Source organism: Taudactylus pleione, unplaced genomic scaffold (genome assembly GCF_031769625.1).
Source record: "Taudactylus pleione unplaced genomic scaffold, aTauple2 ptg000967l, whole genome shotgun sequence".
NCBI classification, from domain to species: Eukaryota; Metazoa; Chordata; class Amphibia; order Anura; family Myobatrachidae; genus Taudactylus; species Taudactylus pleione.
Window position 1 is genome coordinate 8186576 of NW_028285368.1, and position 26045 is coordinate 8212620.

At 41.3% G+C, this 26045-nt stretch overlaps 1 protein-coding gene across 3 annotated transcripts in view; it reads right to left on the reverse strand.

Annotated features, from left to right (window-relative positions):
- Positions 1 to 1043: 1043 nt before the first annotated feature.
- HSDL2 (hydroxysteroid dehydrogenase like 2) overlaps positions 1044 to 26045 on the reverse strand; it is a 38884-nt gene continuing 13882 nt past the window's right edge. For all 3 annotated transcript variants that reach the window (XM_088460053.1, XM_088460054.1, XM_088460055.1), the window contains exons 5-12: positions 25113 to 25227; positions 12310 to 12413; positions 11819 to 11917; positions 9622 to 9816; positions 9232 to 9303; positions 7980 to 8123; positions 3626 to 3754; positions 1044 to 3004 (exon numbers count right to left, since the gene is read on the reverse strand). In XM_088460053.1, the coding sequence (XP_088316179.1) occupies positions 2892 to 3004; positions 3626 to 3754; positions 7980 to 8123; positions 9232 to 9303; positions 9622 to 9816; positions 11819 to 11917; positions 12310 to 12413; positions 25113 to 25227 (971 nt within the window). In that variant the 3' untranslated portion in view covers positions 1044 to 2891. The remainder of the gene's footprint in view (positions 3005 to 3625; positions 3755 to 7979; positions 8124 to 9231; positions 9304 to 9621; positions 9817 to 11818; positions 11918 to 12309; positions 12414 to 25112; positions 25228 to 26045) is intronic.

Here is a 26045-nt window from a genome sequence, read left to right on the forward strand (position 1 = left end):
TATATTTAGTTCCATGTTACACACCTGCTGAAAATTCACTTTTAAATAATTTTTGCTGCTTATACAGATACTTAGAAGCATGATTACACCTATATTAATATACTGTTGATATCCAAATCTATGATTTTACTGGTTTCATTTCACTGGCCACTTACTATTCCATCATAAGATGATGTAGATGTTGGAGAAGCTGCAGAGTTGCATGCAAGTTGGTTGCAATTGCATTCTGTAACTACGTGTATAGAACTAAATGCAGATATTTGCCAATATGCAGTGTTGCCCACATCTATGTGACTGCACTACTCCTATTCATATGCTTGTGGAAGTAGTTGTCAACATTAAAAGCCCACTTTTGCACCAGCCCTACACTTGGAGCAAGAGATCTAGGCAAAATTAGAGAGATTTCTGCATACGCCACCATTCTGCCCACACTCCCATGACACATAAGTCTGTGTACGCTCTTGTTGCCACCAAGTTACAGCCATTCAGCAGCAAAAGGAGATGCAACTGTGTACAACTCTGACTCGCCTGTAGTTGCTTACAGTTGTGAATGCTTGGCTACAGAACACATGGAGACTTAAAAATTACAAGAATATTAGCGGGCCCATACATCAGCAATGAATTGGGGCAATTCTCTGTTCTGCCAATGCCTTGGTCGGATGATTGAAAATACAACATGTTGGACAATCTAGATTCTCCGATTCTGACCAAAAAATGATCGGAATCGGTGCGTCTGGGATTTTTAACGTGTACAATATGGCTGATGCCCCGAGAAATTGCCGCTCATCAAGAGTATTGGGGATTATGGGCCGCATTACTTGCGTGCTACTCTGTATCAGCCCAGTTGTTGGTTATAAAGTTGGGCTCCCGCCAACAATTGCTATAAAGAACGAAACTGTGTTTATCATCATTCAGGATCGAAAATTATTCGGCTGGTGAGCATAGCATAGCATATTCAGGTAACTGAGCCTGACCCCTGCATTACTGAACTTGTTCCACTGAGCACTGCACATTTATGACAATGAGAACAAAACTCCTGCGCACACTTGTGTGACCATGTTTAATAGCTAGATACATGTATACCATAAGAATACTGTATACACTGTACTATTCATATTTAACTTAACTGATTAAGAGCTTCTTAAGATAAACAATTCTTAATATGGACAATGATCTTATATTCATAATCATATTAGCGCTGACAAGCTCATCCTTTAAGTGGGATGTGGGTAATGTGGCACCCACGTTATAAAACATCTATGAGTGTCATTGATCATATCACAGAACTGTGATGTGAATTATGACAGTTTACATTAGTTCTATTTTGTATACTTACAGTATGCTGGGCATATACTACACAATTATCTGTGTTATTCGCCCAATATCATATAATTGTACTCTGTATGTGCGTACCCGATCTGAAAATATCAGTCGGGCATGCTGGATCATCCACCAGGTCAGTTGAGATATTTTGAAGTTACAAGTCGGCTGCATTGGGCAGTGTCACGGCCTGGATAGAATGGGGAATATATCCTTCAAGACACCCAGATATCTACATATACATATATGGCATGATATCTGCAGGGTGTCAGATAAAATGGCAGTCGGTCTGACACAAGTTATCTGTCAGTGTATGCCCAGCATAACTGTTCTGAATGAAAACAGAGGGCCTGATTCAGCAAGGAACGCTATTCTGCTTATACGCACATAACTGCATTGCTAATATCAGCGGTGCTATTTAAATGTGTGCATTCACATTGCGTATGCAGCCTGACATATGGACGCTAACTTCCCCTTACTCACATCCGTATACTAGGGCAACATAGCAAACATCAGTAACATTGGACCCGTACGCACAGTTAATGAAGCCCAGACCTCACTCAGGAATTGCTTACTTGCTATGAAACCTCAGGAGAAGTCATGTAATGCAGTGGCTAATTTATGCACTCCCATGCAGCGGCGTTAAAAACGCACTGGCAAGTCTGCGTTCGCCCAACCACCCCCCCGTCACCACCCACAAACAGCACTTCCGGTCAATCACTCTGATCTGGGTCTGCGTAGCCCCTGCAGACGCAGTTCCCATCGCAATTGCTAGTTTGTGCACTGCAATGCTTACACATGCGCAGTGCGAATTAAACTAACGATTGCGTGCGTATACGCAACTGCGCTCCTTGCTGAATCAAGCCCAGAATCACTAAAGACCAAATTATACTGAATATTTTCTAGGGTTTGGAGTGTATATAAAACAATGTTTTATTGTTTCTTGAGTCTTCAAAAGTTTATAACCGTGTCATGAAAAAGTAGTAATTGTCACACAAGATTGGGAAACAAATAAAAAGCAGGTTAGTAGTGATGTTTGTGTAATTCAGAAATCATTATTGCTAGTAAAACAGCATTCATTGTTAGACCATAGAGCCAGTCAATGATTCCACGGGCCAAATGTAATAGGGTGAGAGTTTAGCAGTAAACTCTCACATTGGTTGAGTTTTATCTTCAAAATGGGAAAACATCTGGATGAGCGTTTAAATTGTGAGAGTCTAAAAAAATGCGGATTTGCATGTTCTCTGACTCTATTACATTGGCAGAGTTTAAAAAGTGAGAAAATGCTCACATTTTGAAATCTCTCACTCTATTACATTAGGCCCCACATGTTCATTTTGCCAATGGCATCACTGCAGACTCGTTTAACACAAAATTATAAAGTACAATGGCTACATTCAGGTACTTTATTATTACAGTATTTAACAATGTATTTAGAAAATTAATTTAGAGCATACTCCCATTAAATGGGCTGTCCATCTATAGTTGCCATCTGTGGCCATGTAGATTGCTGCTCTAGGATTAAGAATTGTGATTACATTGACTATATATAGCTGGGGGCATGAATGCTGTCACAACTTAGAATTCATCCGGCCCATTAGTGCTTCCAATTTCATTGCCAGGGCCATATCCCCTTTAATTTTCAGTTTTCCACCCATGAACGCCATTGTAGGCTTCAGTTTCCCTGTAAACCAGAGTAGAATACCATTATATTATAATATATTATGATCATAAACAAAAAAAAAACCTAATGAACAAGAAGAAAATATTTTAAACAGATATGCTTTTATCATTGCTCTGATGTGTATTTAGCTTTCTCTGAGCTTTATATATTTCAATATCACTATACTATGAAGTTAAAGAGAGTAAGGGGCCTATGTATCAAGCCATTTTTTACATAAAATTATGCAGAAACTGCAGTTTCTGCATAATTTTATGTATTGCTACTAATTAGCACTTAAGGTCGCTGTCCCCATTATTATCAATGGGGACTACGATCTGACCCCTATGTACTAAACTCCAAAAAGCAAAGCTTTTCGGAGCTTAGCACCGGTAGATTACACCATCTTCAGATGGTGTATACTACTGTTTGCCTATGGGTGTTTCAAGGGCAGGAGAGAGATCTTTCGATCGCTCTCTCGCAGCCCTCGGCCAGTCCCGGAAGCGGACGCTGTGCACATGCGCAGTGTCAGCTTTCCCTGGGGAAGTCTTTCACTTTATTAATACATAGGCCCCTAAGTCCTGATTTGCTTGGCATGTATTAGATTTTGTAGGGCTCAGAGCAAACATTGTGCTATTAACTGACCTGTAAACATCTTCACAAAATCCTCACTATCCATACTCATCACCACATTAGCTTTCACAGGCGACTCTCCTTTTCCAACACCTCCCTTGTCATTCTTCAGGTCCAGATACCAAGTACCTTCTTCTGCACCTAAGTACGGCAAACAAAGCAGTTACCCAAAATACATTTAAAGACAGAGTCTACCAGAAAAAAAATATATAATTTATTCAGGGTTCAAAAGGTAAGTATCACTCCTATCGCTCAACCATCTGAACCACAATTATTTGCTGTGCGATGAGAGCAGTTTTGTTGAAAAACTTACTTCACATGCTACAAAAAATAATTCAAGTAGTTTCCAATTGTTTATTTAAATAAACCATAGCATGCTACATGCAGAGCTGGTGACCACATATATGCGGTTTTGTTTGCTACAGTATAAATGGCTGATTATACAAGCACCACTTTTTATTGACCTCTATTACCCCAGTTTATGAGAGTCAAAAGGATAAAAGATTCTCTGCCCTGTCCCGTGACTCCTACCACCACTTTTCTTTGAATATCTGGGGTTTCTACCGGGGTTATCAGTTTTGTATTGTATGATGATTTAATTCGTGATATTTTGTAAGCTTCAATTTGAATATGTATTACTATTGTGATATTCTATGCATTTTCACTGAGAATTTTTTTTTGTTACTAAATGTAACTTTGACATTGTAACTTTTTTTTTTTTACAGTGTTTCAATAAAAACTAAAATTTAAAAAAAAAAAAAAAAAAAAGGATAAAAAGAACCCTGTGAGGAATATTATGGAAATATTCCTAAAAAGTAGATAAAAATTGTTAAGTAGTGATATTTGTAAATAATCAGAGTTATGGTATAACATACCTTAGATAACTCCTTTTCTTCGAGGTCCATAGGGTTCACAGAATTTGCCTTGGGGTATGTAGTGGAAACGATCCACTGCACCAAACAGCTCTAGCTTTGCAGCTCCCAGCATGCATCGGTCCTCCTCCCTATATACCCCGCTCCCAGCCACAGGCATTCAGTTTGTAAACAAGCCCAACAGCAAGAGACAGATAGTGGAGAAGGAAGTACATCGCACACAAGAAACACTCAACATACGAAGAGGGAATCAGTGATATGGAAAAAACAACAAACAAAAAGAACAGATCCCAACTGAGGCCAGGTGCATCAGGGAGGGTGCTCTGTTGCCCCAATGGGCCTCGAAGAAAAGGCGTTATCTAAGGTATATTATACCATAACTCTGATTTTCTTCTTCAGGGTCCATAGGGTCCACAGAATCTACCTTGGCTCCTGCGCAGAGAGGAGAATCCGCAGCCCAAAGGAAGCATCCTGGGAGGCAAACATATCAAATGCATAGAATTTGTTAAACGTATATTGACGGAAGACCAAGTGGCAGCCTTGCACAGCTGTTCAGCCGAGGTGCCATGTCTAACCGCCCACGACGGTCCGACAGACAGAGTAGAATGTCTTCCTCAGCAGGTAATGCTTGGTTTTACACATGTTATGCCATGGTTTTAATTATAAAAAATAACAGTAGTAAATTTCAAGACAAAAATATCTATAATATTGTTAGGAACAGGGAGACCAGTCTGTGTATAGACCTGAGAAATAGTCATACGCAGCCAGCGAGCCAACGTCTGTTTGTTTGCTGGCCAGCCTAGTTTGTGAAACTCATATAACACAAACAACGAGTCTGATTTCCTGATGGAGCTGGTACTATCCACGTAAATACTAAGAGCTCGAACCGCATCCAGGGAAGCTTCATCTGTAGACAGGTCTGAAGACTGAAAGGCCAGAACTACAATCTCCTCATTTATATGGAAACGGGAAACCACCTTTGGAAGGTAACCCGCCTTAGTACGGAGGACAGCTCTATTTTGATGGAAAATCAAATATGGAGAGCGACATGACAGCGCTGCCAAGTCAGACACTCTACGAGCCGAGGCAATAGCGAGGAGAAAATGTGTCTTAGCTGTCAACCATCTTACGTCCACCGTATCCAAAGGTTCAAAGAGAGCCGCCTCCAATGCCCTGGTTATATTCCTTGTAGCATGAAAATGCTTCATAGGAGTACTCCATGCCTCAGACATAAGATTTGTCAGTTGTTCAGGCTGAGGAAAATATTCCTTAGCCACCTTTTGACGCCTAAAGACCAATTTGGCCGTCGGTGGGGCCTCCTCTTCCTCTATACTGAGGACCGAACTAACCGCTCTCACCAGAGAGGGGACATCCACCAGAGACTGATGGTCTTCTCTATTGAGTAAAACCCAGAACTCAGAGTCAGAATCTGAAGAGGAGTCAGGGTTATCATGAGGCAACTTATAGGAACCTCTTATGCCCCTGCTTTGCCGCCACTTGTCTATCTAGCTGCTGAGGAGCTGTAGACAGCGGCGTACTGTGACTAGAGTGAGCAGTAGAATTAATCCAACAGGAATTCATGGGGGGCATATCCATAGAAGGATGCAACTGCTGTGAATACCCCATAGTCTGGGAAAATACCGCAGCCGGAACACACGCTTCTGCGACTTTGTCCACCAAGTGCGACAAAACCTGATACCACTCGGGTGGTTCTAGCGCTGGAGCTCTAGATGTACTGGCTTGAACAGGTAGCTGCTTACAACAAAGGCTACACAACCCATCCAGATTAACATCCTGCTCAGATAGGCCTTCCAAGCAAGACACACATGATCTGAGTACTGGCATATCATCCTTCTCACCTACACCTTTAGACATGACAAATGCGTAAATGGTATAAGGTGTACAGCGTAAATGCAATGTGACCCCTATCAATGAAACCCCCTACACCTTTCAGAGGGATGAGTAGAAACAGTGACAGGTACACCTGACAGTTTGGAACAAAAAGACAGTACAATACAGCAGCTAGCATTAAAGTCACATACAATGCATAAATACGCACAATTGCTATTGCAAATGGTACTCTGAATCAACTGACCAGCCCCGGAGGGATAATGGTAGGATATAGAGTGCTATATACCAAGCCCAAGAGAGATATACAGAGAGACAGACCGACCTCTGAGACCAACCGCAACAGCAGTACACACACAAACGCGATCTGCAAGCGTCTCACCACAAGGTGGTCAAATAAAGCAAACCAGACACTAAACTCCGGAAGTTGCTTCTGGTTTGGGGGAGGAGCGGCCGGGGAGCTAGCTCTCCATGGCTGCGATTTTGATGGCCGGGTACGCTGACCTCACAGTAGCAAGACGTTGACTAGTGCACTCTAGTGCGCCTTACCACCCGTCCCCGGGCGACAGACAATATGGCCCCAGCCGCCTTAGTGAGAACACGTCACACAAGGCTTTCACCCGCAGCTGCACCAATGCATCTCCTACACCGGATGCTAGGACTGCTGCGCACTTACCTGTCATCTCCGTACCAGACATGCACTCCGGACCTCAGCACAGGCGCTAGCTAAGGCACGCTGAGAACCCGCCGAGAACCTCAGGGCCTAAAGCGATACTGGCGTTTTCGGCCCCGGCGGAGGTAGTAGGAGTCGCAGTACCTGCATCTTTTACGGCGCCTGATACTGCTAAACTGGGTAGCTAAGTAAATCATGAAAGAAAAAAAAAGCCTGGGACTGCCTAGGCAGTCCCGCTGTTATTACGGATGAGTCTGGATACTTGCCGCGCACCAAACCAAAAAACTGAATGCCTGTGGCTGGGAGCAGGGTATATAGGGAGGAGGACCGATGCATGCTGGGAGCTGCAAAGCTAGAGCTGTTTGGTGCAATGGATAGTTTCCACTACATACCCCAAGGTAGATTCTGTGGACCCTATGGACCCTGAAGAAGAAAAAAAATATATACATTCCTTCACATCCACCAAAAAATGACTGTAGACACTGCTTTTCCATTGTTCTGTAAAAACATGACAATTGAAGAAACTATATACAAACTATGAAAATGTTAATTTACAATATAAGTGGTCTTTCCATATATAGCAGTTCCTCTTAGCTTTACTCCATTACGGAGCAGATGTTTTGCAAGGCAGAGTGTGGTATGAATTGTCAACAGTCAGAATGTTGACATGGTCAATAACGAATGTCAACATACAATTAGGTCGACATGGGTAAAATGTCAACATTTACCATGTCGACACCAGAATGCGGACATCAGTTTTTACTTATTTTAGCCTAAAGGACCCCCTACATCAGCGATGGACCGGGCCAATTACCCAATCCCCACATGCCAGGGGTCGGGGCATTGGTGAAATCCAACATGCTGGATTCCCCCGATTTGGCGTTAATAAATCAAAACATGATCATGATCAGCAAATCGGGGATTGTTAACGTGAAGAATTTTGCTGATTCCCCGACAGATCGACGATCACTACCTGAAAGTACAAACTGGTAGATTCCTTTAACAGACTTTACAGTGTCTTCGTTGATAGATCTTCCAATAACATTAAATGTATCTTCTACTGGACTTTTAGCTTTTGATGTTGCCTGTTCTCCACTCTTAAAAGCAACAGAACCACCTACATCCATAATACAAAAAGAAATACATATGTAAACCGCTAAAACAAATAAATAAATTCTATAGCGTAACTAACATGTTCAATAAAAAAAAATATTTTTCTGTTATTACCCAGTTTTGTTCTATTAGTGTATCCAATTGTGAAGCGCAACAGAATATGTTGCGCTCTACAAGAAACTGTTAATAAATAAACTGTTAATAAACACTATGACAACTGCAGGCTAGTTGTGCTAGTTTGCAATCTGTCAGACCCTGGAGTTTGGCATTTTTCTCAACTGCATCATAAACTTGTCTGACAGCACACATCTGGAGCGAAGTATAGAAATCAGTGTGGAGCTTTGGTGTGCCCTGGTGGAAGCAAGAGACGCCTGAAAAACGTTACATGTCCAGACGGAAAAATTAGGGACAGACAGGCGATCGGCCCCAAGAGCAGGTTTCCGCAGACAGGAGGAGAGACTGCTAGAGTAGCCAGTTGGAGATAGCAGGGTGTCCTGTTATGACATTTTAGTGAAACTGATGAGCAGCCTACCGTAGATGCTCATTTGATATACAAAAGAGAAGTTAGTGAGGTTTATGGTCTTCTTTAAACTCATTTTTTTATTTACCAGTGTTTATAATTAAAGCCAATTTGTTTTCTGGATTAGCTAGGGATACCTATGTTTTGCACCAAAATCTGTGTCGCTGATCACAAGAAAGCTACTTTTGTGGTGTAAACTTTCACAATACTAATACAAAAGGCAACAATTTATAAATACCAATAATAACTGATGATTACTAATACAATGTTTTTAAATTATTTCTGAAACCCAGATGCAGTACAGGAAAACCAGGTGATCCAATCAGATTATATAGAATATGTGCACTAAGGGCATTTAAATAAAGGCAGAGGAATGTTTCTATTTATACAGAATACGTAGCAAGACTTTTTGGACACCCACTCTGGACAATGCTAGAAATAAAATAACCTGCGGTCTGCAATATACTGAGTCCAAGCTTGTTTTTAGAGTTTCCTCCATAAAGACACAGATGCTCTATGAATGAATCAAAACATTTCCATTTAATTTTCAAGTACCTTTCATAGCTTAAATGACTCTGATCTAACCACCTACCTTGCTCCTCCATTTTGCGAATGACATCATCTGGATTCTCATCTATAAAGAAGTCCGGAAGCAGGGGATGCCCTAAACAATAAAGAATAGAAAAATGTTTTCACACAATATGCATTGTTGCTATACCTTTACATAGTATTTAGGCTTCTTTTACCTATATGGGTATGTAACATTGTATTGTAACAATGTATTCTATTTAACTAGCAATTTCAGTGGTTTAAGGACATCTTCCTTGAACTTAAATCTTTCAGCTATTACCTATACCCAAGGCAAAATCTCTACATTTATAAATCAATGGGAATTATGTATTGTCATTTGCAGTTTATAAGTAAAAACATACTCCCCACTAATTTGTAAAATAAAAATGACAGAGCTCATTAGAATAAACACCTGGAGATACAGCATAGACATCAAAGTCCTTAATTCCCTCAGTTTTCAAAAGCTCCTCATCAATGACAAAATTTCCAGTGTAGCTCTTTGGCTTGGTCAGAATAGAGTATGCAGCATCAGCCATGATGTCAACAGTCCTGCACTGCTTCTCCATACCAGATCCTCCCAACATATCCATTGCAGCTGTATGTATACCTGTAGTGGAAAAAATAGTGCTCATTCTCTGAAAACATACCAAAATATTGGGCCCGAATTCTAAATCACATGATTAGATGGATACAGTTTGGTCCATTTATATTTGGACACTGACAAGTTTCTGCAGCTGAAGGCTGCCCTGCAAGCTATCACGGGTAGGGTCATTCCATGGTAACTCATGTTACTAAGTGACATAGCAAGTATATGCATGGCTATCAACAGCCAGTGCCATAACTAGGGGGGAAGGGGGGGTAGTGGTCAGCCTGGGCACACGCCCTTGGCGCAGTCATAGAGGAAGGGGTGTGTGTGTGTGTGCCAGGTGCAGTCCAGGACACTGGTTTCAGTTAGTGTACAGACTACACAGTAAAACAAGCACACGCCGCTGGGTGGTACACTCGTACTACCAGGCGGTGGTGTGTGTTTTAGCAGCCAATGACAGTTAGACAGACTCTCATTGGCTGTTGCACCCACAACCGAAGCCAGCCTGGAGCTCACTCTTGATGGGTGAGACGTCATGACATCTCTCCTATAGTGCCGAGCGTGAGGACGGAGGAACGGACGGTGGCAGGCGCAGGGATTCAGGTGAGTATTGGGTTTGTTTTTTTTGTGCATGCTACTGTATAAGGGGCACTGTATAGGGGGGACCCCTACTGGAGGCACTGCATAGGGGGACATTGTATAAGGGGCACTGCATAAGGGAGCACTACTACAGTGGGCATTGCAAGAGGGGCATATGGAATGGAAAAGAATGTTCCCAGAGTGACTAGAGACAGTGGTGTGTCATGTTGACAAGCCCAAATTTTTCAGTGGCCACGCCCACATACTTGCGAGGGCTCTCTTTTTTAACTTGCCCTGGGCTCCAAACAATATCCTAGTTACGCCACTGCCAAACAGCAAAAGTAATTTATGTGAAATTAATTAATAAAATAAGGACAGGTTATGTTGTAAAAACTGTACTCAGGAATTGCTGATTGTTTTCCATGTCACTTTGTAAAGTGAGTTACCATGGAATGACCCTCTACAACATTCACCTTTGCCAGACAACCTATTTTACAGAGACAGGTGGTTGCCCTGGCCTGCAGATACAGCACTCGGCACTTTTTACAAGTTTGCCGTCTGATCTGAAAACCACAAATACGGAGTAACCGCAGGTGCGCAATAAAAGGACTAATGTTGCTCTACCATAATTACCCGCGATGTGCGCAACAGCCACAAATCGCAGATAATGATTTGCCACACCCACTTCTCTGGGGTAGGTGGCTGATACAATTTTTTTTAACAAACAGATCTCTTCTAACAAAGAAAAGGGTGAGGCAGTATAGAATTATATTTGGGCTTTGTTTTTGTGTGTTATGGATGCTGAACCTCTCTAGAATATAAGCCTTTGCAAGCTGGTCTCCTCGGCTTATAGTCATCGTCTGAATGTGAAATTCCATGTATGCATTATTAAAAAATAGTAATAACCTTTAAAGAGGATCCAGATTATCAGATGTTACTCACATTTGAATTTGACATGTGATGAGAAAGCAAAGGACTATCTCAATTCAATTATTATGGGTCATAAGCTTCCTGCTGCTCAGGGTCGACCATTTTAAAAAGTTTACATCATTCATATAAGAAAGTACTGTAGGTATATGTGAGATTGAGATATTTATAGACTATATTTAAACTTAGAAGTGTTAATAGCTTTGCTTTTCAAACTGTATCATGCTTCAGTTTTTTGTGTGACAGAATGAAGTGTTATATAATAGGCTGTTCTCTTAGATGCACAGTTTGATGGACATACTGGGACACGTCTTCATATTATGACATTTAAAATGGAGTAATAATAGCAAGGTTGATTGATTCGAAGATTACTTTTAGCAACTGTACGATGTGTTGAATGGAAAGACAGGAAAAGAAGCACAGTTATCAACATAACTGCATCACAGATCTTAAGTGATAATATGAAATGATCGGATATATCTGGCAGTAAATGGCATTACCAAGAAGGGCAGGTCACCTGTTTTTGGCCACAAGGCATTGACAGCAATTTCTCCTTTAAATTCTTCAGCCATCCCAAGAACACACATGGACATTCCATATTTTGCAATGGTGTATGCTGAAACACAAAACACATGTGCATTTTCATATTGTATACTAATGTACAGATTGCTACACATGTACTGTACATGTAAGATGGGTGTAGACAAGCGGATATCCTTTTCGCAGGCAATATATGAGGATGTCCTCACAGACTAAACAGTTACTAACTCTAGGTTGGCCCATCCACCTGCACGAATGAGTAAGCACTTGACAAGTCTGAAAGGAAACTACAGCACTTTGTAAAGAGACATATTCAAGGGGCACATTGGCATATGTACATGATTGCAGCTGTATACCATACAAAGAGTCAGAGGTCCTCAAGTCATTTCCGTGCCACGAAAGCCTGGGAGAACTAAAACGATCTACTTTGCCAATACTACAGTAGTAATAATAATCTCTGTAACTTACCACAGTGATTCTTGAACCAGACTGGGTTCAGATTCAGCGGAGGGCTGAGGTTTAGAATATGGGCCACTTTACTTTTTTTTAAGTATGGGATACAGATTTTTGACCTATAAATCAAAACATAAGTATATGAAAACAGATGGCATGGACAACAGAGGAGTAACTGTGTATTTTACATCTGTTAGCAATGTGCACATTGTGTCTTTTACTGTGCCTTGACTTCCATTCCCGACAGGTGTCCTGAGTGGAGGCAGATGTTCACATACATCTTATGAAGACAAGCTTGTACAGTGCTACTCCATAATTCTTTTGTCTTAGATATAATGTAAAGTGTTATGAAGACAGCAATAACAGGTCAGTGATCATATTATTTAGTAAGTCCCTAATTATGCCAATGATGGAAACTATACAGTAGCTAGATAGGAATATTTGCAGAAGATGACCCACTGACATCTATTTCACGACAAAGCCCATGTTTCTGTGCAGTTAATTATTTTCCTCCAAGATCACTGTGGCAGACTCATTGGGTTTATACTTTGCAGATATTTAACACAGCATAGTAACTAGCACAGACATGACACAGTATGATATACATGACTCCAAGTATTCAGCTTTCTAAAATTGTAACCAGAGATGACTTGACTTTTGTATGCTAGGTAATGCAATGGGTATCATGGGTTACTTTCTGACCACTGAAGGGCTTTATTTGTACATCACCCCTTATACGATATGGCTTAGTTTGTATACTGTAACTAGTCTATACATTGTACAATACAATGCTTTATATTCAAGCTACCAAATGTTTTTTGTTTTGTTTTTTTAATACTGCCCACCACAATGGGCTTAGCTCTGTCAATGAGGTCTTGCTGCATAATACATGTAGTAACATTAAAAGACTATAGATCAACCTAGATATATACAGTGGGTAAAATGAGTATTGAACACAACATTTTTCTCAGTAAATATATTTGTAATGGGGCTATTGTAATGACATTTTCACCACATGTCAGCAACAGCCCATGCAATCCACACATGCAAAGAAATGAAACCATAGATGTCCATAAATTAAGTTATGTGTAATAATGTGAAATGACACAGGGAAAAAAGTATTGAACACGCTTACTGAAATGTATTTAATACTTCGTACGCCTCCTGTATGGAGAAACTAGTCACAAGAATTGCTCAGGTGTGATTTTGGCCCATTCTTCCACACAAACAGTCTTCAAATCTTGAAGGTTCCGTGGGCCTCTTCTATGAACTATGGCCCTCATTCAGAGCCGTACGCTCTGAGCAGAGCGCACGCTCTGAATGAGGGCCGGGCTCCATTTTCATGGAGCTTCCTCCTGGACGCTCGTATAGCTGTGGGTCACCACCCACAGGCTATACGAGCGTGCATTGTGATGGCCGCGATGGTCGAGACCATCGCGACCATCGAAATTGCGAGCCGGAGCCTGCGGTTGAGGTTTTCAACCGCAAGCTCCGGAGTGATTTTGGCTCTATCAGAGCCAAAATCACTCCCACTGACATCACTAGTGATGTCAGTGGGCCGGCTTTTGACGGGAGGCGTTCCCGTGGGAACGCCCCCCTCAGGGAGGCACGCCCCCGGCACGCCCACCAAAGGGGGCGTGCTGTCAATCAACATTGACAGCACGCCCCCTTTGATCGGACACAACGAGCGAAGGACTTTCCTTCGCTCGTCGCGTCTGGCGCATGCGCACGACGGAGCTCCCTCCGTCGTGCGCATGCTCAGTCCATAACATCGACCCACTTGCGAGCGGACAGCCGCTCGCGAGTGGGTCTGAATCAGGCCCTATGATCTTTAGTTCTTTCCAAAACTTTTCAATTGGATTCAAGTCAGGTGATTGGCTGGGCCATTCTAGCAGCTTTATTTTCTCTCTCTGAAACCAATTGAGAGTGTCCTTGGCTGTGTGTTTCTGATCATTGTCTTGCTGAAATGTCCACCCTCATTTCATCTTCAGCATCTTGGTAGATGGCAGCAGAATTTTTTTTATCAAGAACGTCTCTGTAAATGTTTCCATTCATCCTTCCTTCAACCACATGAAGTATGCCAGGACCTTATGCTGAAAAACAGCCCCACACTATGATGTTTCCACCTCCAAACTTCACTGTTGGTAAGATGTTTTTTGGGGTGATGTGCAGTGCCATTTCTCCTCCAAACATGGTGTGTATTATGGCATCCAATTTTGGTCTTATGTGACCAGACTATATTCTCTGAGTATTTCACAAGCTTGTCCAATTGTTGTGCAGCAAACTTTAAACGAGCTTCAACATGCTTTATCTTCAGCAATGGAGTCTTGCGTGGTGAGCGTGCATACAGGCCATTGTGGTTGAGTGCATTACTTATGGTTTTCTTTGAAACAATTGTACCTGCTAATTCCAGGTCTTTCTGAAGCTCTCCACAAAGTGGTCCTTGGCTCTTGGGCAACTCTTCTGATAATTCTTTTCACTCCTCTGTCAGAAATCTTGCGAGGAGCACCTGGTTGTGACCGGTTTATGGTGAAACGATGTTCTTTCCACTTCTGGATTATGGCCCCAACAGTGCTCACTGGAACATTCAGAAGTTTAGAAATCCTTCTGTAACCAATGCCATCAGTATGTTTTGCAACAATATTACTAGAATTATTACTCCATTGTGGATATATACACAACAATATGCAGTAACAACAGCTAATTTCTATAATTATAGAAGCAGGTGACATCATAGTTGCCAGATTTTTATAAGTTTATGTACAAATTTTTAATTTACAATAAGTTAATTTATGCAATTACAACTTTTCAATAACAGACAAGTTATAACTTCATACATTTTGCTATATTCCTATATTACACTCAGAAATTGGATTTTCCACTATAGCGGCAGCAGAGTGTGAGTAGGTAGAAAAGTAAAGAATTTGTATTGTAAAAACCAGTGTCTAGCTGTATTTAGTGTTCATTCTATCACCCTGCACCTGTCGCAAGTCTTATTGCTCTCTGCTCTGGTGCTACTAGGCATACTCAGCTGAGGCAACAAACTAGACCAGAGTGTGCTAGAAGCACCAGAGCAGAGGGCGACACCCTAGGTAGGAAAGAGGAACGGCACGCCTTGTGATAGGTGCAGGGTGGTAGAATGAACACTAGAGGGGGTATTCAATAAGTGGCAGGGTTTACCCCACCGTTAATTACTGCGCTGGAGGTATTCAATTACTGGGGATAACCACACAGTCGGACAGAACCTTACAGCTCATGGAGCTGCGAGGTAAGGTCTGCGTAAAAACAAACAACAAAATTTTAAAAAATGCTTGCGGAAAAAAAAGCCATTGATTCTGCAGTTCACACGGAATCTGTAGGTTTTTGCGCCTGAATCCAGATTTTTGGGTGCCGTAAAAAAGGGCTATTTAATTGAATAGCCATTCCTAGCGGCGCCAGGATTTTTACCGGCAATTAGTCGTGGGGTAAACCCTGTGGCTAATTGAATACCTCCCTATGTATTTAGATTTTGTTTTATGTATAAAATTGTACCTCATTAAGATAAACCAGAATCACCAGTTGGATAAACCATATAATACCCTTGTTGGTCAGTGTACACACACTGCATAAGGAAAATTCGACCTTCAGACCTTGATAATGTACACTTTTGTACATATATGAAACACATAAAACATATATGAAACATTTATCAGCCTGCACCATTGCTATAAATGAGTCATAGTAGCATTGCAAAAATATATGGTCCTATCTATCTCTTTTAAATAACTATTCCCTGGATCCATCACCTCAAAGTTTAGCTACAGACAACATTTATAATAAGAAAATAATCCAAAACATTTTAAATGTAACAGAATGTGCTCCCATAATGTAGACACCCTTACAGAAAGATGATGACTTCTATTCCATTCACAACTGACTGTGGTCTTCTGAGTGGTCCTCGCTGCAAAATGTTCATTATACAAATCAATTTGTATTTAGCTCAGATACGTTTATAAATATTTATTAGGTCACTGCCAAGGAGCTTTTTTGGAAACTTTTATTCCTAAATTCCACTATTATACTGCTTCCAAATCTGCCTCTGACAGTCTTGGGGCACTGACCTAGATACAAAGGAATCCATAATCTATCAAGTGAATTTCATACCTTTTGAACACCAGCAGATGCCATATGGGCTTGGCGCTGAATATTGTATAGGCAAAACTGCATATCCTTCTATGTCAGATAACTAACATCTAACAGTGGACATAGGCTATTTCATCACAACCTTGGACTTTTATTTCCTCTCTCCTACTTGGTGAATACAGACCAAAAATAAAATGTAAAAAGAGTTCATCTTTATATTTTACATTTATACTTCATAGGTTATCATTTATTACTAATTACTTATTATTATTCATTTTTATTTTTCCTGTAGTTGAAAAACATTTTGGGATTAAATGTGCTATTTTTAGCAATTCAGGTTTCATCTGTAATCACTGTTAATCCCATTTTTTAATATTTATTTTGCTACATTCTTTGCATTTCCATAATGAATTGTCAGTGCCTTCTACATTAAATAATGTAAACCCTGTCTTTTCCCTAATCACCCCCAATACTATTGAACCACACTGGTTGCTTTTATTTTTATTTTATTTTTTTATTCTCATTTGGTGTCCATGATTTTATTAACAGTACACTTTCCCAGTTTACAAGTTTCAATGTAATAGCGAAGAATTATATTCATGGTGATAAGCCGCCAGGCAACACCGTCATGTCTGGCTGTGCTCATTACATTAGAAAATCACCCAAATATTCTATGGGATGCAAAGGAAAATTAGTGAAACTAGTGGCCCCTGAAAGTGCCTTCACCATCGCGATGAGCTGAGCTTTTCCACCGCCACATTTCTTCCCAGGCCTCAAAGCAGGGTTTTACGCAGGTAACACCCGGGTAAGGCTCAGTGGAAACGGGTATACCGGGTCATGCGACCCTGGTCCCATTCACAGCATAGGGAGAGCAGCATTTCCTGGCACTTGGAGATAATGTTATCTCCAAGCGCCGGCAGAGATAAGCCCCGGAAATATCCCTGTGCTGTAAACGGGGGCTGGACCCGGGATTGTGGTGGAAAAGGAGGTATAAGTGTATTAAACATCACACATCTGAAAGTTTTTGATTCTTACTTCTAAAATGTTTCATGGTAATTAAACTCAAATGTTGGATCATTATCCCCTAAAGACCCTTAAATTGTAGTCAGGTTTTCAATGAGTAAGACAAATGTACATACACTGCAAACTGGAGTTCATGGTTCTATTTATTACATTAAAATAGAGTTTTGTTTTGTTTTAATTATTTAATTATGCTCTCTTTTCCTCTCTCTGAATATATCACGTATGTGAATGTAAAAAGAGATCCTTTGTCCTAAATGTAGAGGGTCAATATGTCTCTGAAAACTCCTTATTATAAATCAAAGTGTTCCCTGACATTTTTGTCATTAATTGAAACTCAGTTGTGTGGCAACGAATATCAGATCTCAATCAGGGCATTGTTGTACAAATGAAGATAATTCTGTATAGACAAGGCAAATGAGCACACTATTATGCAGATTTCAATAATTATTCTGATCTGCTGAAGGCGCAAGTGTTCAGCAATAAGTAAATTCACAGTAAAGGGAAGATAAAAGGCAAATAAAACATCAAACACCTAATGCTAATAAACAACACAAACAGAATAGACATCTCTAATCCTCATACATATCTGGATAAACTGGTTCGATTTGCTTATGTGGCATAAAAAGGTTTTCTAGATCTTAAAAAGATCAGTAAAAGCTTCTGTTAAGCTGGGTACACACTAGGTTGACGGGTCGGCTGACCTGACGATTGGTAAGTGTATACACACTTACCAATTTGTCTGCCCAATGTGCTGCATTCAAATGGGTGGGCATTTAAATCGCCCGCCCAGTTGAACTGTCAATCACCGCCGGGTGCTGCAGCATGTACAGGCGGTACACTCCAGCAGTTGGGCGATATATTTCAAAGATATGTCGGCCATCTGATGTGCTGCACAGCAGATCAGATATGTCTGTGAATGCCGTAGTTCACAGACATATCTGCTGTACACACCCGGCAATGCATTATATATAAGTTGCCCATTCAATCGAGCGGGTGATATATCTATCAATGTGTAGCCAGCATTAAAGTAATTTGAATATCAACCTTGGTTAAAGCATACACTGTACATAACTACCTTTCACACTGGACTTCACCACTGTATTGTGCCCCCAGCTGTGTGTATTCATTAGAGAAGTTCGTTGCTATTGTGTAGCTTTAACATAAAACTATGGCTGTTTTTTTTTTTTTTTTTTAACATGAATAATTCTCTAACTGCATTTTCATTATATTAGTGCTCCAACATGCACCTGGAACTACCAACTAAACGTTTGTATCAAGTGCCAAGCAAGCACTGCCATGGCACTCCAGCTTGCTTTCAAAAATATACACCCCAGGGAGTTCAAATAGAAATATTTGAACTCCCTGGGATATTTGTGTGTCTCGAGTAGGAAGGAAAACATTAATAGTTAGCACTCGTCTTCAAGTATGTCCTGGATAAAGTAATTACATGTATGATATGATATTGTTATACCAGATGAACAGAAAATTACTAGGCTCATAAAAGGTAAATAAAAAGTATACTTAAATATATGCCCGCTTACAAGTTTGTTAAGTACAAACTGTAAAAATTAACGCTTTGCTTCGGCTCAATATCAGCATAACATGTTTAAGTACATAAACACACACACACACATTTATAGTGACAAATAAGCACAGCTGGACCTCATAAACGTAACATTTATAAGAACAGATTTGCAGGTAATACCGAGACACTATAAACCACGCTTTGTGACCATCACTGTTTCCTAAATTTGAGACTATGGGGAAAATGTAATAAACCTGCGAGATGCAGACATCGCCGTGATTTCGGCGAGTATCTGTTTTTTTTGTTTTAAACAGCAATACTTTAAAAGGCAAAACCAAGCTACACTATTTGTTTCACCTCATACGACTGGTGGACCTTTTCCTCTTTCCCTCCCTCCTTTCCTTATCTTCACTGACCATTCTTTCCCATTTACCCCCCCCCCTCCGATCTTCCTTATTTTTTTAGTTGATATACAGATCTAAACATGTATGTAAATCATATGCTCCACCTCGATTCGGCGAGGCGAAGCCAGCGCTGGAGAAAACACCTAACACTAAGTGACCTCTCAGCTCTTAGTAACACCTTGGCCACTTATGCTGCCATAGGAGTCTATGGCAGCACTATGTGACCCAGGTCCAGAATGATGTTGTAGCCTGCACTTGTCACACGCAGGCTGTAGACAAAGAAAATCCCTTTAATATATACTGAGAAGCGGTATGTACAGGGATTTTCTCTGCCTTTACTGGTTTTTGTTTTACCCCTTTTCTCCGCCTAGTACATAGACCCCTAGATCTCTCTCCAGAAGGGGCGGATTGGGATAGAAAACCAACTCGTAAAGTTTATGGAAGCAGCCCTAATGGGGACGGGGTCTGTTAAAGGGGGGCAGGATCCCTCCTCATAGGGCCCGATTCTGAGTTGGACGCAGTTGCAGCCGTCCTTGCGTCTCTTGCTGCAGTCACGTCTGCGACTTTATGCTAATGCCTTTCCCTGGTGTACATCCGTGTGTCCGGATAGGCAAAGAGACTGAGAGAACCACTTTCAGCGGCTACAGATGCTGCAATCATGCTTTGTGCATGTTCACACGCCACCATCGGTCACATTATTGACATTTTCACCAACCCTATGCTAGGTGCACATCAGTCTGAGTATGGCCTCCAATGTGAGCAATTCAGTGTCTCTATATGCAACCACTTGCTGCAAAACGCCCGTGTCGCTCCATTAACACACCCATACTGCGTTACATCTTGTCTGATTAGCCAACCTCCTGTAACTGCCTATGAACGCCCAACACATTTCTAATACACTTCTTGGTGCATCCATCTGAATTTGTACTGCAGCTGTGTGAACACCATCGGGATGTATGGCGGCACAACTCAGACGCATGCACAGACTAATCACATCACACAAGGAAAGAAAAAAAACAAACAAACACTTTGGCTCCCACAGGAAAAATAAACCAAACACATTGGCCCCTACAGAAAACAATAAGACACATTAATCCCCAGTTACACTCCCGAGCAGGACTGCCATTAGTAATTGCGGGGCCCGAGACCGACAAAATAGGCAGCACCCCCCCCGTCCCCACAACCCCCGATGTCAGCCCTGGCTGTGAGGCATAATATTTTATAATGGAGAGGGCACTGTGGGTTATATTTAATACTAGGGGCAGTGTGGCATAGTGGGGGCATATTATTAATGGGAGCATTGTGTAATGTAGAGGGGCACTGTTGAGCATAATATTAATACTTGGAGCAGGAAGGGTGCGGGGAGAGGGGTCCTCACACACTGCTGCAGCATGCAAGGGAGACGGAGCGGCCAGGCAGAACTGGAGAGGGAAGGGGTGGGGACTTTAGAAGGGGGCGAGGAGAGGAGACTTAGATTCACACATTGAAGTCACCCCTATTGGCTACCCTGCTTCCGGGTGCTGTGCTGTACTGTAACAGGGGGTAGGCTGGTTAGCCTATCACCCCCAGTCGGAGACACGTTATACAGCCGCTGCTCACGGTTAGCAGCACCCAGAAGTGCCTGCTATCTGGAGCTATGACTGCTTCCAGTTTAAGTTCCACAGTGAAACGCAAGTACTGGAAGTGCAGATCCGGCCAATAGTGTGAGCCAAGCCGGCCAGCCACAGTCAGTGAGAGTGTGAGCTGGCCCAGCCAAGGGGACTATGGGACTGGCCCAGCAGGAACTTACCAGCTGTCCTGGTGGCCCAATTCGCGCCTGTTCTCCACTCCACTTCATCTCTTTCCAAATTTTAATTAATCTCCCCCTTAGTATATCTACAGTGGTCAGTGCCGCAGCAGTGCTCACCAGTACCCTGTGCTGTCCCCTCCCCTGAACCAGTGACATCACGTGAGGAAGCGGGCCACCAACAGGAGAAGTGTGGAGAGCTGCCCGGACGCTAATGCTGTAGTTTTGGCCACTGGATTTAATAGGGGAAAATAAACATCGCTAGTGTGCTTATGATACATTAATTAACCAATTATCAGTAAGAAATTCTAATTGGTACGGCTAGATTGTATAAATAATACACTTAATAAAACAAAAAGGAACTAAAACCACACAATGACAAAAGTAACACAGTAAGATCCGTTATTATAAAATAAAAACAAAACTCAATCGAATACATTTAATAGGGATTGTTCAAAAGAATACTTATTGTAAAAAATGATTCTCTCTTAAAATTGGCAATAAACAATCATCAAATACTAAAAATAGTCAATTATGTGCACATTGGTAATAGTTATCTTGATAATGTGTTGTGGATGCTTCTGAAGAAGTTGTAATGCATTGAGACAGAAACCACAATGGACATATAGGGATACCCATCATTGTGCATTCATTGTCAGCCATCTACCATCCTGCAAGACTCAGGACCTGCTAATCACTGACCATATGGACTCATACCTTTCTACAAGCCAGTAACATTCACCGATATCACTGGGCATTATCTGGAAATCTACTACCTATGTGCACATAATTGACTATCTTAGTATTTATTCTTCATATTCCGAGTTGGACGCAGTTGCGGGCTTCCTTGAGTCTTTTGCTACAGTCACGTCTGCAACTTTATTCTAATGCGGTTACAATGCCCTTCCCTGGTGTACATCCTAGTGTCAGAATAGGCAAGGACAGAGAGGTCCACTTTCAGTTGCTACAGAGGTTTATCCCCGACTTGAACAGCTGCACTAATTGATAACACCAATCTGGTCATCTTGTTGTATAACTCTTGAATCCAGCATCCCAGACCACCATAGACGTGGGGCTTTATAAATATGCCCAACAGAACCAGAAATCATGTCAACTGACCAAACCAACCAATACAGTATATCAGTGTGTTGCACCAATTGCAAAGTTCTAGATTCCTGCACTTCCTCTATTCATTTCTTGTATCCATTTTCTAAATCCAACACTGTGGTTATTTCCCCGGAAAACCCCACCTTAAAAGAGAATAGCTCTAAATCAATGATATCGATATTTCAAGAAAGTGATTTCTTTTCAGGCTATTAAATTTGTATTATTTGCCTGGTGGTAAATTGCGATTTTCTTTCTTTATGTTCAAACTGCATTATTATTCAGAATTCTATAACTTGTCATGTATTTTGTTATGTGAATACATACAATAAAATAGGAACCTCAGGCCAGTGGCTTCCAGACATTTTCACAATATTATGTTTTAATAGATTTGCAATGGAAAACAGCTCTTAAGATGCAGGGGTGTGCATCACTATAGTTTCATATGAATATATTAAACATTATGTAAAAGAAAATAATAATAAAAAAAAAAAAAGAACAATTTCTCTATTTATAGTGTATTTATATACATTTTCTCCTAGCCCAATGTTGATTGTGATACTAAATAATGCTAAACACCCTTGGCATTGAAGTGTTGTTCAAATCCATTTCATTAAATAGCAAAACTCCAGTGCATTTGTTTAATGCCAATTTTAAAATTCAGCACACAGCATCCTCTGTGGCTATTATTGTTATTTATATTACCCTGTTCCCACAGCTGGCAAACGCAGCCACATATGAAACACTGTAAAGACACTTCAGTGCATTATCATTTTAATAAATGTGTCAAAGCGTTTTGCATTGTGTTTTCGAATGATGTTTCTTACACAAAGACACTGAATTGAGATTGCAAAATGCATACAAAAAGCTTTTTCCTCTTGGGAAGAACACGGCTTGTTTGTGAACTGTATTTAACACCTTCAAAAGATGTATTGTTTGGGAGATGGATAGGGTTATGCTAGGGGTTAATTAATAATAATGCTTTCTGTGTAGCCTAGCTAATAGAAAGTATAGTATGAAACCCCTTCAATTCCACTTAATAGAATTCTCAACACTTACATCATTTTATAGAAGAAAAAAAAAACATATATACTAATTAAAACAATATGGGAGCTTCTGTGTCAGCTGGAAAGTAATAGCGGGTGTCCACAACTCTGCTGCAGCCACTGAAACCTTGTTAGCTGTTAAAGATATTCACCATACAGTTACTTTATGGTTCCCATATAGCTACAAGTGCCATGGGCCAGAAAGTGCGTCTTCATTAATCCTGTGTCAAGATGTATATGTACAGCAAATGAATGTCCAAAATGTAGCCTAAATTACTTAATTCCATTAACCACTTGCCTGGCGTGGTCGCATCAGATGCGACCACGTCAGGCTGGGCTTTAAATGACATGGTCGCATTGGATGCGACCAGTCAGAAATACCCACTAGTCAACTGCTGAAAGATAATCTTTCAGCAGACGGCTATATCAGAGGGACCTGCTAGTCTCTCTGCACCCGCGGCTCCCCCTCACCAATGTCCCGATCACTGCTGGCCAAAGTGAATGGGACCTGGCTGCACCCCCCGAGCAGCCATGAATGAAGAAGAAGCAGCAGACCCCCCCCCCCCCCCCCCCCACACTTTTTTTTCTCTCTCTCTTGAGAGGAAAATTATATTATATATATATATATATATATAAAGCTCCGACGTTTCGGTCCTAGCCATGGACCTTTGTCAAGGTACCTTGACAAAGGTCCATGGCTAGGACCGAAACGTCGGAGCTTTACTATGATGCTGTAAAATTTTTTTTAAAAAGATGAAATAAAAACTCATTTTAGAAGACTGGTGAGTGCACCCCCTTTGTTCATTTTTTGTATGCAGGGATACAGGTGATCCCTTTTGGGTGGCTACCCCAGCAATTGGATTTTCAGACGTGAGTGTGGACTAATACTGGACTTATATATATATATATATATATATATATATAATCTCTTTATGCAAGCACAGAAGATTGCACACCCCAAGGGAGGAGTTGGGAGGGATCTGATTGGATCCCTCCCTAGTGGGCTTCGCAAATAGAAGCCCATAGGTTTCTAAAGATGGCGTTGCCCGCTGCATCCAAGGACTTGGTGCATATGAGAAATGTGGTCAAACCCCCCAAAAAATGAATTTTCAGAGGTTTGACTGCATTTATGACATTGCTGCATCCTGCCCACTGAGAGCCACAGGTTGTCCAGGCCTGGTGTAAGGTATCAAAGCCTCAATAAAGCATCACAATGACATCCACAGATAAAACACATTACCAGGATACCAAGTAAAACAACCTTTGCTGAACTCAGGCCAGGAATTTGGAAGGCAGCAGAAATGAAGGGGAACCAGTATGCCTCCCATTTCAGTCATTAGCAGCATTTCTTTTACACACACAGCGGTATGGGACCATGGACCTCGGCAGCAATGAAAGAAGGGCAGCAGCCCAAACTCCGGGGGGACATCAAAACACACAAATGCACCACATCCCAACAATATATGTATCAATGATTGCCAAAAAAAGGCAATTTACATGCTCCACACAACCAAATAGGCAATGTTCAGCTCCCCAGCATTCTGAAGGAGTTATGAATATGTGGCATGGAATAAAGATTGTGCTGAGATCACACATTAAATCATACAGCTGTTGTGGTCATAACAGCAGGTTCAACAGACTAAGCATTCAAATGATGCACTCAAAATGTGAACCTGTATTTATTAACTGCATTCACAAATACTGGCTAATTGCAATGACTTGTCTGTCAGATTGATCAGAACCTATTTAATAAAACTATGACATACTGTACATTTCATACAAGAAAGCTTTTTGAGAGTGCTACATACGTGAGGTATGTTCCTCTTGTATTGATGCCCATCATAAGATCTACTTTCTTCATCGGTGTGTCCAGGGTATTGGTCAAATTGATGGCACTAGCATTGTTCACCAAGATGTCTATACCTATTTAAATGACAAAAAGTATAAAGCATGAGCTCATCTGTTTTCCACTGGGCTAAAAAGCGCACCAGATCAGGGTAGACTGCCCATCACCAAAGACACACTGTGCCATAGGACACTGCTACAGACAAGGCTACATGATTATTAAACAAGTTAAAATAAAAAAAAAAACACAAAACCCCAACCACAACATTCATTTATCAGACAATCTACATTATTATTCACAGGTACTTACACAGCACCAGTATATTATGTTGCGCATGGCACTGGCGTCACAAGGAGAGTGCGGGGGGTGAGGGTCGCACCCAGGTGTCACCAGCCGAGGGGTGATACCAAAGAGCTGGCTCCCCCTCAGAGACAGGAGCCAGCTCCTTGCACAGTGAGGGAGCCGGCACTTCACACAGGTTGGTCCCCAGCACCCCCGGTGTGACAAAAAAGGGCTCGGAGCAGGAGGCCACGCCCCTACCCACAAGGCCATGCCTCCTTATTGTCGACGCGCGGTGCTGCTGTCCACACCAGGTGCATGGAGAGGTAGGGACGCCACTGGCGCTTTGCAATTGGGAACAAACAGTAATAAAACAAGACTGGGTAATAACAGACAGAGATAAGAGGGCCCTGCTCACAAGCTTATATTATCTATAGATATTACATCCATCACTTTTTAATTCATTAACATTTGAAAACTAAGATAACCAGTCAAGCAAATAATAATGTCTTGAGGACAGGAATCTAACAACTAAATCTGTCAAGACTATCTCTGCATCAGTTACGTACTGTATATACCTTTAATAAGCTTTTTTGGAAGCTGGTTATCTTGAATC